Source organism: Arachis hypogaea, chromosome 19 (assembly GCF_003086295.3).
Source record: "Arachis hypogaea cultivar Tifrunner chromosome 19, arahy.Tifrunner.gnm2.J5K5, whole genome shotgun sequence".
In the NCBI taxonomy this organism is placed as follows: Eukaryota; Viridiplantae; Streptophyta; class Magnoliopsida; order Fabales; family Fabaceae; genus Arachis; species Arachis hypogaea.
Window position 1 is genome coordinate 27,965,648 of NC_092054.1, and position 13,882 is coordinate 27,979,529.

The window sequence follows — 13,882 nt, forward strand, 5'->3', positions numbered from 1 at the left end:
GACGTGCTCTCAATTGCGTTGGAAAATAGACATCTTGGGCTTTCCAGAAATATATAATAGTTTATACTTTGCCGGCGATTTGATGGCCCAAACTGGCGTTAAACGCCAGCCAGAGACCCTTTTCTGGAGTAAAACGCCAGAACTGGCACCAAAACTGGAGTTAAACACCCAAACTGGCATCCAAGCTGGCGTTTAACTCCAAGAATGGCCTATGCACATGAAAGCTTCAATGCTCAGCCCAAGCATACACCAAGTGGGTCCCGGAAGTGGATTTCTACACTATCTGCACTTAGATACTCATTTTTCGTAAACCTAAGTTACTAGTTTAGTATAAAAACTACTTTTAGAGATTCATTTTATACCTTATGACATTTTTTACATTTCATATTGTATCTTCTACGGCATGAGTCTCTAAACCCCATAGGTGGGGGTGAGGAGCTCTGCTGTGTTTCAATGGATTAATGCAATTACTACTGTTTTCTATTCAATCACGCTTGATTCTATTCTAAGATACTCACTCGTACTTCAATATGGAGAATGTGATAATCCGTGACACTCATCATCATCCTCAAACTTATGAACGCGTGCCTGACAACCACTCCCATTCTATCTGAGCTCAACGTAGTCATTGGGCGACAGCTTGAGTGTGTATCTCTTGGGTCTCTGATCCACAGACCGAGTCCGTGAGATTAGAACCTTCGTGGTAGAGGCTAGAACTAATTGGCAGCATTCCTGGGATCCGAAAAGTCTAAACCTTGTCTGTGGTATTCCGAGTAGGATCTAGGAAGGGATGACTGTGACGAGCTTCAAACTCACGAATGTTGGGTGCAGTGACAGTGTGCAAAAGGATAGAGAGATCCTATTCCGACGCTAGTGAGAACCGACAGATGATTAGCCGTGCGGTAGCTGTACCTGGTATTTTTCATCCGAGACAAGAAATCTGACAGTTGATTAGCCGTGCAGAGATCGTACCTGGTATTTTTCATCCGAGAGGATCATACAGCTTTCCATTGAAGGAAGCCATGCGTGTTTGGAGAAGAAGACAGTAGGAAAGCAGAGATTCAAACGACAGAGTATCTCCGGAACCTCAACCTGTTCCTCATCACTGAATCACAAGTATCATTTATTTCATGTTATTTAACTTTCATAAACAAAAATCATTTTTATCATTAATCTCCTGACTAAGATTTACAAGATAACTATAGCTTGCTTCAAGCCGACAATCTCCGTAGGATCGACCCTTACTCACGTAAGGTATTACTTAGACGACCCAGTGCACTTGCTGGTTAGTTGTGCGGAGTTGTGAAAAGTGTGATCACAATTTCGTGCACCACTAAGCCATAATATCACACCAAAACACCATAATTCAACCCCAATACCATAAAACTCAGAATTTTCCACTAGGGTTTGAGGTACTTACCAGCCCAAGGATCAAGGAAACAAGAACAAACTTTTCCCTCAAGCTAATTTGAGCTTACAACATCCAAACATAAAAAATCTCAATACTTTACCCACAAATTTTCGAAAATGAGGGCTGAGAATTTGAAGAGCAAACTATGACTTACCTCAAGATTGCTTGTGTGAGTTTTGTAGAACTCGACGCCGCGATCGCGTGACTGCAAACGGTGCGTCAATCGAAACTCCGGATCAAAAGATATGATCAATTGAAGTTGGGAGCAAGGGTTTGTGTTCTTCCCCCTTTCCCCCTTCTAATTCAGCGTGTGTGTGTGTGTTGTGAGGGGAGGGAGCGCTGAACCCTCATTAATTAATGAGGGTTTGGCTGGCCATGGTCCCAACTTGAGTCTGGTTGGTCCGATTTGGCCTTTTCGGCCCAATTTTGGGCTGATTTCTTTAAAATTGGTGTCGAAATTCTCGTTTTAATTTTTTCTACCACATTAAATCATAAGAACCTTATTTCTCACTTTCTAGAACATATTTTAATTTATTGATTAATTATTCACTAATTAACCGAATTTTACATAATGTATCATTAAATTTAATGAATTCAATTAGAATAAACAACAAATTATTTATTTTATTTCAGACTTTATAAATGAATAAATTAATTAACTAATATAACAAATTACAATTAATGTAGTAAAATTAATCAAGTAATATATATTATAATAAATTATATTGATATTTAAATATCTAATCAAATTAATTAGCTAATATAATTAAGTCTTGGTAATAAATTGTATTGAATAAGTTAAAATCATTAAATTGGGAAACACTCTCCGAAACATGCCACGTCAGCTCTATCATTAAGTATAGAAATCCAATTTTTATATAATAGAATAGATTTCATATTTATCTCTTAAATATTTATACAATTTATTTTTGTATTTAAAAATTTTAATATTAAATATTTTTTATTTAAAAAATCATTTTTACGCTATTTTTTAAATTGTTATATTAGTCTCTTTTTTAAAATAATACAAAAAATAATTTCTCATAAAAATAATTTGTTAATCATTAATTAAATAATAAAGTATTAATAAATTAAAAATTAAAAAAATAAAAATACTATAAAAAAATACGGTAAGAGGGTTGGATTTTATCATTTTAAACTTGTGTTATTAATTTTAATAATTTATGTATGATATAAGATATGTTTACCTGTTTAGAGTACAAATTTTACTATTATATTTGTATGTTCTTTATTTTAATTATACTTTTAAATACTCTAAATAAATTTATTTTATTATATTATATTTTATATATGAATATATGTTCCATCATGTAATTAAATAAATATTTTTTTTAATGAAAAAATTTAATAACCAAACTAACAATGAATTAGGTTGGTAAGGAGTGATCCATGCCAAAAGAGGAATCGAGTGAGAGGACAGGAGATAGCTATGACGTCGGCGCTGGCTATATTGGAAAAGACGGCAAAAGTTACAGACGACTGAAATTCAACGACGTCGTTAAGGGATGATGCACTCAAGAAAGAGAGATTGCATGAGAGGGCAGTAGATGACAACGACGTCGGTGCTTCTTGTCACGAAGACGGCGATCTTTGGAAGGACCCAAGCTACATGATCAAGAAAGAATGAAGGAGTGGAAATGTGCTTCAATTAACGGAATTAACGGAAATGGAGTTTTGATATTTTAAGAAAGGTGAAAACTCAGGTGCAGTCGACTTCATGTGAAGTTGATAATTGAGAGCCGTTAGATGAAAAATTAGTCAAATCATCTAACGGCTCCCAGCCGTCAACTTCACGTGAAATCGACTGCAGTCTGCAGCTGAGTTTTTACCTTTAAAAAATTATATCATTACCCATCTCAAATAATAAATTACAAAATAATCCAACTATAATTAAAATAATGACCAATTAAATTGTGACGCATCATGAAAGATAACTCACACGATTTAGAGGGAGTTGGGTAAAATTCACATTTTTTTATATTAAAATTGAATGGGTTTAAGTCAATAAAGTCACGGTATATAAAAACTACATCAGGTAGCGAAAAAAATCATATTTAGACGCCAACAGATTTTGTGATTTGTAGCTATCAATTAGTCATCATTAATATTTTTAATGGTATAAAATTACATCTAAGATGTAGAATTACTCCTTTTTCTTTTGCTGATTAAACGCTGACCAAATTTTAATAAAAATACCGAAGCAACTAGCTTTTTCTATCAAAACACATCCTTAAAAAATATGAAAGTTAAAATACATATAATTAATCTATCCAATTTTCGTTCAAAAATAAAAAAGACAAAGTCAATTTTATTTCAATCTCCCATGTTATTATTATCTTCAAGACTTCAACACCAGTCTTCTTCCTCCTGACCAACAATACGTAAAACACTAAAACTCACAATATCATCACCCATTAACACCACAGAAACACATATCAACAAACATACAACACTATGCAGTTTTAAACCAATGTAATTCATTAACATCGCCATAAAGTCATCATTCATACAAAATAATGTCAAATCCACACCTTCATTCTTACAAAACAATCTATCATCATCCATAAAGTGCCCACAATCAACCTTCTGAACATAAATCATATTTTAAAAAAAACAAAAGTTGACGGAAATGAGAATCATAATACATCCGGAAAGCACTTAAAGCCAAAGAGATATTACATGCTAGCAAATATTATTTTTGTCCAGTATTTATTAAACAATAATTTATACTTATATTTATAAAGATTTTATACATAAAAAGTATATAGTTTGTACTTATATTTTTCAGAATTTTGTACATATAAATTAATACAGTATATATTTATATTTTTTAGAATTTGTATATATAAATTGATAAAATTTATTTATTAAAGATAATTTTATATTTGTACGGATCAAATGATAGTAAAAAATACTAAAAATTACTATTCCTCAAAAGTTTATAAGAGTGAACGAGCAAAATATACATAACTGCTGCCAACACAAAATAAATGTTGACATACCCCTGCAGTGCACTCTCATGGCACCAATATTAAACAAAAATATTATCTAGTCTCTTTCAATTGCAAAATATCATATCAATAAAAATAATTATTTTTTACATTAACTGCATAAATAATCCTTAATTGAATGATTATATAAAACGTTTTACATGGTCCTCATGTATTAAAATTAAACCTTTCTAATATTATACAGTAAAAATGTGAAGTTACAATGAGTATTACCAGTACCTTGCAGTTAAAAACAGAATGTTACCACCATTAAAAAGGGAAGACAGGGAAGAAATACGTGTTTTACTATCACAATAATGATCAAAAGCTGTGTTATGTATGTCCATGTTTTTTATTTCCCTTCGTAGCCTTTCACTCGATTTTTTTGAGTATCAAACTTAAAATTTCAGGAACAAAGTTGAGCCTTTATCATATTCATAGTTATAGTTAGCTAGATCGTGTTGTAAATTTGTAATATATCCTAGTACAGAAATGAGTATGTAGTTATATAGAGTAAAAAATACACTCATATATAATATTCCAGCAAATAAATAAATAAATACATAAATTAATACGTGATACGTTACCTAATCAATAAATTGATGTAAATATCGCCTAATTCATGCAAATATCGCCTTTACTCCTGTTGGAATAAAAAATGGATTTTTTGTCGAGAGGAGGGTATTTTGACTATAAAAGCAGAAAAAGTGCAGACTAAAGTAAAAAAAAAATGGTACAAAAAGCATCGAAGTCGAAAGATAGTTATTATCTTTTTTTGAGCATCAAGGCTTGCTATTCGATTTTCAAATTGAGTAGAGAACATATGTGCGAAATTTGAAGAACAAGCTGAAGAAAACGTGAGATTTGAAGACCAAAAAAATCATAAGTGTCAAAACTTGGGTATCAAAATTCTTGATGGCAGAGAAGAAAGAGGAAATAAGATCGTGGGCTAAAATTTTCCATGGCAAGTTCATCTCTATGGCCTATAAATAGTAGAAACTTATAAGTGTTATGGGACTTCAATAAAAAATATTAAATCATCACCTAAACTCGTAAGATTTCTAGTTTTTTTTGTTTATTTAATTCATTTTAGTTTATTTTCTTTGAGTTTGTTATTATTTTTGTTTGATCAATATTATGTATTCTCATTCTCTTTTTTATTTAATTATTGATTTCTTTAATTTCGACATAAAATTACTTTAATATCATAATCAAGTAATTTTTGAGACGAACTCATTCTTTTTTAAAAAAATAATATCTGCTCCCAATAATTAAAATCTTAATACAAAGTCGTTTTGATGCTATCTGTTGAGGTCGACTACAAAACAAGAGAAACAACTCTTAAAAAAACTATATCAGCCCAGAGTGCATTTCATCGGTTTCTTTAAACTTGTTTTGAGCAGAGGTACATGACTAACATGTGGTTGCCCATGGAGGGACCCCTTACCTTAGGCAAATGTTCTGGGGTCATCTAATATTATTTGTTTTATGATCGATCGTGTCACCTTCCAATACGCTACAACTAAATATCCTCTTCTACTATGTCAATCAATCAATCTATTTTCATTTTCTTTCCAGTATTTAATTTTGAAAAATATTTGAAGGCGAGCAATTTTAATCTATATCGATAAGCACTTTTAGTCGGCAGTCGAACACTTTAGTCCAACAATCTAACATCAAACTTTTAGCAAACATTTTATGCGGCTTTTGTTCAACTTAATTTTTAAATTAAACTCGTCGGTGGTGTGCTGTAATTTTTGTTGTTTTCCTTTGTTTCAACCTATTCCTTAGTTTAGTTGGTGAGAATTCATTTCTTTACATAATGTATGTCAATCTAAAATGACGTGATACAGGATTTCATTTTTCTTTACTTTAATAATAGGGTTAATCTAACGCTTTATAACTGAGATCTAGTTCGATAACCGCGGTTATTTGAACTTCACAAAAGTAAGTGCACTTTGTACCAACCAAAATTGAAGGGCAAATGAAAAAGCGTTAGATGCGCTAAAATATAGGGGTGACAACATGTATCCTACATACGAATATTTAATTTGACCTAATTTGAGTGTAGATAGAATTTTTGTGCGGGTCGAATAGGGTGTGAGTTGAGTCTCAACTCTATCCGATCAACCCGCAACATACATCCTACTTGTGGGTACCGAATTCAACCTAATTCGATCGGGTAGGGTTGCCAACTCGATCCGCATCGAGTAGGATAGGGTGCGAGTAGCGTTCTCGTACGGGTCGGATAGGGTGTGGGTTGAGCCTCAACTCTACCTGACCAACCCGCACCCTATATATGTATATATAAAAGTATATTTCAAGTGGATGATAAACCAAAGACCTCTCATTAAATGCAAAAGATCCTTAATGACTAAAAAAAGATCATTAATTGATAATTTAATACATTTTTTTTATATAAAAATTAATTTTATTTTAAATTGTCAACAAGTTATATAATAATGTTGTATCTTTTTTATAACCGCGAGTAGAATCGGATACCTACGGATTAAGAACAGATAGGATTAGGGTTGGGTTCAAACCCCACCCTAACCTACCAATTGCCACCCCCTACTAAAATCTAGTAACAATAAAATATTTATTAATATAACTTTATTTTTCTAATAATAAAATATTAATTACTAAATGTTCAAATAATAATATTTGAGTTAAATCTTAAAGTAGTCCCCGAATTTGTACTCGAGCATCAAAGTGATTCCTAAAGTTAATAATTACTCAAATCCGTCTCTGAAATTGTTCTCCGAGACTCATAATAGTCCCTGAAATAATTTTTCCATCCCGGAAATTGTTCTCCAGAACTCATAGTAGTCCCTAAAATAATTTCAATCCATCCTTACCATTAGAAAGGACTTAAAACGACGTCGTTTTATATTTTAAAAAAAAATACACCCCAATTTCCAGTTCCCTTCTCTTCCTCTTCTACGCTCGCCTTCCCCATTCCCAGTTCCCTTCTCTCTTTCCCTACCCCTTCCACGCTCCCCTTTCCCTTCCCCTTCTCTTTCCCTATTCCTAGTTCCCCTTTTCCTTTCCCAATTCATCCTCAGTTCTCCTTTTTCTTTCCTTTCTCTTTCCGTAATCACTGTCAATAAAAAACAGTATTTTGTAACTGTTTAAGTAACTCAGAAGAAATAAAATAATAATTTGTTAATTAACAGAGAGATAATGGAAGATGGAAAGAATTACAAAAGGCAAACCTCCTGCAGGCGTTACCTCCGTTAATTTGTTTTTGGGCCACCATGGCGCCTCCTCTCGTGCATGTGCTTCTGCTTTCCTCTACTCCGGCGGCCTGCTCCTTCTTTCTGCTCTGCCGGTCTGCTCTGCCTCTTCTTCTCCCATTTATTCTTTTTTTGGCTGCTTATGTTTTAATTTTGGTTTTTGATCGATGTGATGTTGTTGTATATTTATTGTTGCCATTGCTATGATTTATAAAAGTTTTTGTTATTTAAATCAAATTATTAGTTTGAGCATGATTATCAGATGTCTACATAAACTAATATGAATTTGATAGTTTAATTATTGTTTACAATGATGATGTTGTTGTTGTTACTATGAATTTGAAGAAGAAGAACAAGGTGAAGAAGAGAATTGGTGAAGATAATTGGAGATTATGTTTTTTTTTTTTAATAAATACAAAATGACGTCGTGTTCGAGATTAGGATTTTTTTGGTATAAATACAAAACGACGTCGTTTCAGTCCTTCCGATGGTAAGGATGGACGGAAATTATTTTAGGGACTACTATGAGTTCCAGAGTATAAGTTCGAGGACGAATTCGAGTAATTATTAACTTCAGGGATCACTTTGAGATTCGAGTGCAAGTTCAGGGACCACTTTGAGACTTAACTCGTAATATTTCTCTAAAGTCTAAAGAAAGCCACGGCTTTTGAAAATGGTAAATCAGAAGATAAGACGTGTTGTACACTTTTGAAGAGGTGGGAGCTAAGGTTTTCTTGCAAAAGAGTAAAACCAATCTCTATGTGAAGGACACACCTCATTTAAGCAAAAAATGGTCCCTGGTACTTTGATACTACTGAGTATTGACAGAGAGAAAAACAAAACTTGCAAGTTCAATGGATCCTAATTCTGTGAAAAGGACTAAGTGAAAAAATTAAAAAAATAAATTTAAAAAAACAGAGACAGAACAAATCCCGGGCATACAAAAGATAGCAGGATTTGAAAGCCATTGAAAATTTGTACAAATAGTTTGTAACTTGAATTTAAAAGGTAGAAACTTTTTTTATGTTAAAGTTGGTCATAGAACTTTACCATTTACAATATTTAAATTAATGGATTTAATAAGAAATTACAAAATATATTTCATCTTAATTCGAAATATTGAGACAACAGATTTATGATTCTTCGAAAGATATAAGATTTGATTAATACAATTCAAGCTTAAAGTTGAAACAAAATATTATAAGAACTTAGAAGAGAGGAGCCTCAGAAAGTCAGAACAGGTCTTATAGCACAAGTGCCTGTATAAGCTTGAAATAAATAAATCACTGATATTAAATTAGACCATAAAATAAATTCTGATAGTTTTGTATCAGACACATTTACAACAACAAAATAAATAATAATAATAATAATTAACAAAAGTAAAAAAAATAATAAAAAAAGTTTACAGCACATATTTGTGGCCAGAACCCTCACAAGTCACCACAGAAAACAAAAATATCATTGCATATTTTTGTGTTTCTCTTCTTTCTCACTAAATTGAAGGCTTTTTCTTTCATGATGTTACGTCTTAGGCTACATGGATTGGCCAAAAGCCACTGAAAATCTCTGCAGATCCTTGGTATACATATCTGAGAATTGATGAGGTTGTTGCTGGCTATGGTGGTGCCAACTACTACTTGATGAGTCTTGTCTCATGAAGCTTGTTGTTTCTGGCTTAGTAATAACCTCACCACCACCACCATACATAACAGAATGAGAAGAAGAAGAAGAATGATTCTGAACTACCGTGTTGTTGAGCAAAAGGGTGTTAAGATACTCGCACCATTTTACCTCTTCTTGTTCCCATGTTAGAATGTTGTTAGCAACAAAGTTAGTGTCACTCGATCCGACGGCGGAGGAAGATGTGGCGTTTTGTGGAGTTGCTCCAAAATTGTTCATCATTTGCTGATAATTGAAGGAAAAGTATCCTCCTACAGAATCAGAAGGAGGCCCTTCAAACCTTTCTGTTGTTGTTGGTGGCTTCTCCTCCTCCTCCTTCTTGTTCTTGTTATTCTCAATAGGCACCACATCGGAGAGTGGCTTGTTTGTGATTGGGTCAATCCCTTTTTGCCTCAGCTTCTTCTTGAGGCAAGAGTTCCATAGATTCTTTATCTCATTGTCGGTTCTTCCCGGTAACCGTGCTGCAATCTGAGACCACCTGCTCATACCAACTAACCGTTTAACTAACTAAAACTGTAATGTAACCGTTTAACTAACTAACTAACTAAGCAAACTAACTTGTTTCCAAGAACTGCATGGAGTTCAATTATCAAATCCTCTTCCTCCTGTGAGAATGCTCCTCTCTTCAAATCTGGCCTCAGGTAATTTATCCATCTTAATCTGCAGCTCTTCCCACATCTCTGCAATCCTGTTCTCACACACATACACAACCACAAATATTATTCAATGCTGCAATTTTATTCAAATATTCCTTCTCTTTCAAAATATCTTCCATGTTAAAATTTGAAGTATACCAGGAATATTTGTGTTCTAGTATTTTCAGCCGTTCACCTCAATTATAAAATATATAGATAATTGAGATGAATGGCTAAAACCACTAGAATTTTTATAATATATGTGTACCTGCTAGTTTGGGGACAGAGCTCCAACATCCATGACCGTGGTTGGTGATATAATTGAGAAGCTTCTCATCTTCCTCTGGGGACCAGAGTCCTTTTCTTAGCTTCTGTTTGTAGCAGCAAGAGTGCCTTCCCATTATTCTTACTAATAATAATAATATTAATGCTTTTGAATTTATATGAATTGTGGGAAATGGGGTGAAGGGAAGTTTGTTGAAGAGGCCTTTAGTTTCAAGAGGCTATTATCGTTTTTAGGCTTTGAAGTTGAGAAAATAAACTGACACCGTGATTGGGAATCAAATAAATATATAGGAGACTTGAAGATATAGAAACTCCTTTTTTTGGTATGTATCTGTAATGCTGTACTCAAGGGATGGTTAGAGCACTGCCATTTTTCTAAATAAAATATTTCTATGATTTTTCTTTTTATTTTTAAAGAAATTCTACTAGTATTTTAAATTTACTGAACTCCAACTAATCTAAGATTAGATTTAGACCATGTTTGATGAAGTTATGTTAGTAATTTTTTTTTCATTTTTTGAATAACAAAATTATAAGATAAAGTATTATTTTTATCTCTAATATTTATGATTTTTTTTTAAATATTCTTAACGTTTAATTGTATTTAATGTTGGCCAAAAAATTGAATATGGAGTTTTTTTGTGTTATTCTCAAATATGAGAATGTGTGATATTGAACTTTAAAGTGGTAGACTCATCCTTCTGGCGGTAAGTGATATCCTTCTTTTATTGTTATTTTAATTGAATCTAAAAGCATTTTGCATATAGCGAGAAAAAATTTGAGATTTTTTTTAATTTTTAAAAATCCATCTCACAGTAAGCGAGAGACTTTTTGTTTTTTTTTTTTAATAAAAAAGATAATTAATAGCAATTGATATGATATTTTCAGACATTCGTAGAGTGTAAAAAATTTACTCTATCGTATTAAATTGATAAAGTCAATCTCTCGTTGCATGCAAAATATCAATATAATATTATTTCAAACAAAATTTTACTGTTTTGCGACAAAAAATAGTTTTTTTTCTCCTTATATAAAGAAGTTAATCTCACATAACAACAAACAATTTCATTCATTTTTTTCTAGCAAGCTAAAATTGTGATTTCTTTTAAGTCATTAATATGCGAGAGTTTTTACTTCAGAAGCTTTTTTTTGGAAGCAATGAAAGCTAATGTGTGTTTGTTAGTATATTTTGATGGTGAAATTATACTATATATAAATGAGAGTGTGAAATTTATTTGTACGAGTCCAACATCTTTTATTATTCTTTGCACAATGTCATTTGTAGAGCTACAAAATAGACTATGCCAATACATACGGTAATTTTTCAAAGAGAGTCAACAGTATTTTATACAAGTAGCAAGTGTTAGTTTTCGATAGTGTAATACAGTTTCAAGTAATTAATGTGACTGATAAAGTCAATATGCTAGAGATGTTAATGATTTATCGACAGAATTAAGCTCATGTATCGATGATCGAGTTGTATGTTGAATTTGAGAATTTGACTATTATTCATGAAGTAGACGAATCCTTCCTAAATGAAGGGGGCAACATAGATTGGGAAGAAAACAATAGTAATAGTGAAGAAGAGTTTTTAGCCAACAATAACATGTTAGGAAGAAACGACGAAAGGAACGAGACTATTCGACATGGAAGTTCAGGCTGCAATAAACACAGTAGCTAGCCAACACCCCTTTAGTGTGTCATCTTTCATGCGTGCTTTAGATATTGAAGCTATGAACGCACCAGAATTTTCTGATTTTGCAAACTCAGGTATGTGACTATCAATTTTTTTTTTCGTTATGACCATTTTACTCTTAAATAATTTTAATACATTTCAATTCTAGATATTGAATTATTAAAAATATATTTGTTGAAAGAACATCTTTAGTGAATTTAGTTAAGGTATCGGTTAAAGTGTGTTTTAACAATGTTGATTATTTCAAATTGATAAATTTGCTCGTTTTGAGAGTACTTTTTTAATAAGATTATTTTGTACCAAAGATAAAGAAAGAAATAACTTGCATTATTTTGCTTGTTATTGTGAGTGCTTCGATCAAATATTATACAAATCATTGAAAATTTAACAATATATTTACATTGAACATTTTAAACCCAATTAGATATACTTTTATAAAACTTACAAATTGTTATTCTTTGTCTACATGTGTTCCTTTTGTGCAAGATGGTAATTTTGTTGTTGGAACGGAGTTCAGTTTCAGGGAGGTTGAATGACAATTAGGAATTACACCATTTCTAAGGGGATTAATTACAAGGTCTATTAGTTTGAGCCTTTGATATTTTATGTGAAATTCCTGCAGTATAGTAGAGATTGTGATTGGCTGATTCGGGCTAGTTTGATTTAGAGAAAACGTTGTTGGAAAATAAACGATACAATGAAAGTCATACTTGTACTATAGATACGATTTTTGAAGACCATTCAAAACTGGATTCTAGTACAATTGCAGATGCTATAAAGCCTTTAGTTAAAGCCGACCCATCCCTCAAGGTCCAAGTTGTGATTGTAGATATTCAGTCGAAGTTCAATTATATGATAAGCTATCATAAAACGTGGTTGGAAAATCGAAAGTCAATTGCAAAATTTTTTTGTGGTTGAAAAGCTTCCTATGAGTATTTGCTGACATGGTGTATGGCAATATGTGCTCAGAATCTAGGATGTGGTTCAGGTTAATACTATTCTAGCATATTATGGATCTGAGGTGGAAGAAAGGATCAAGATAATGCGCCAAGTATTTTGAAGCTTCCATCTATGCATTAAAGCATTAAGACACTATAAACCACTCGTGCATGTTGATGCTACACATCTGTATAAAAAATACAAATGAGCTCTTTTAGTTGCTGTGTCTCAAGATGAGAATCAGAATATTGTGCCACTTACTTTTGCGATCGTTGAAGGAGAGACCACTAACACATGACACTTTTTCTTGTATAATAATCTACGGAGGAATGTCGTTAGGAGGTATGGTGTGGGACTTATTTCTAATCGGCACGACTCTATTAGTGTAGCAATGGCTAGAAAGTCGAGTCCTTCTAGGGTATTTCATCTATTATGTATCAGGCATATTGTGTTGAACTTCCTACAAAGATTCAAAACACATTACTTGCAAAAACTCATCATAAATATGGGTAATGTTCTTTATATAAAGTTGATCTTTGGTATTTTAAATTTGCTATATATTTTTTGGATTAATAACGAGTAATATCATCTTGAAACGAATTTTTTTATAGGGTAGTCTAAGACAGAACAACAGTACAACGAGTAGCACCAACGGTTATGAGAGTAGGGAGATGCATATATTCAATGGTGTGACACTATCGATCGTCGGCAATGAGTTATGGCTTTCGATGAAGGACATCGCTGGGTCATATGATAACTAATATGGTTGAGTGCATAAACTCTATGTTGGAAGGTGCGTGCAACCTCCTTGTCACGACATTGGTCTGGACAACCTTTTACCACTTGAATGAGCTATTTACTCGGAAGAGTGTCAAGACTCAAGAGCGAATCAATGTTTGGACATGTCTTCTCAGAATTTGCCATTGTGAAATTGTAGGAAAATTTACAAGCATCAGGAAACATACAAGTGCATCGATTTGATAGAT

General features: G+C 32.5%; 1 protein-coding gene across 1 annotated transcript; it reads right to left on the reverse strand.

The window, feature by feature from the left end:
• Positions 1-8,933: 8,933 nt before the first annotated feature.
• On the reverse strand, positions 8,934-10,784 carry LOC112777640 (uncharacterized). Its single transcript, XM_025822015.3, has 3 exons — positions 10,245-10,784; positions 9,900-10,029; positions 8,934-9,819 (listed from the first exon to the last, which is right to left on the reverse strand). Exons 1-3 carry the CDS (start codon positions 10,375-10,377, stop codon positions 9,195-9,197), a joined length of 888 nt encoding a protein of 295 aa, XP_025677800.1. The 5' UTR covers positions 10,378-10,784; the 3' UTR covers positions 8,934-9,194.
• Between the last annotated feature and the right edge of the window lie 3,098 nt (positions 10,785-13,882).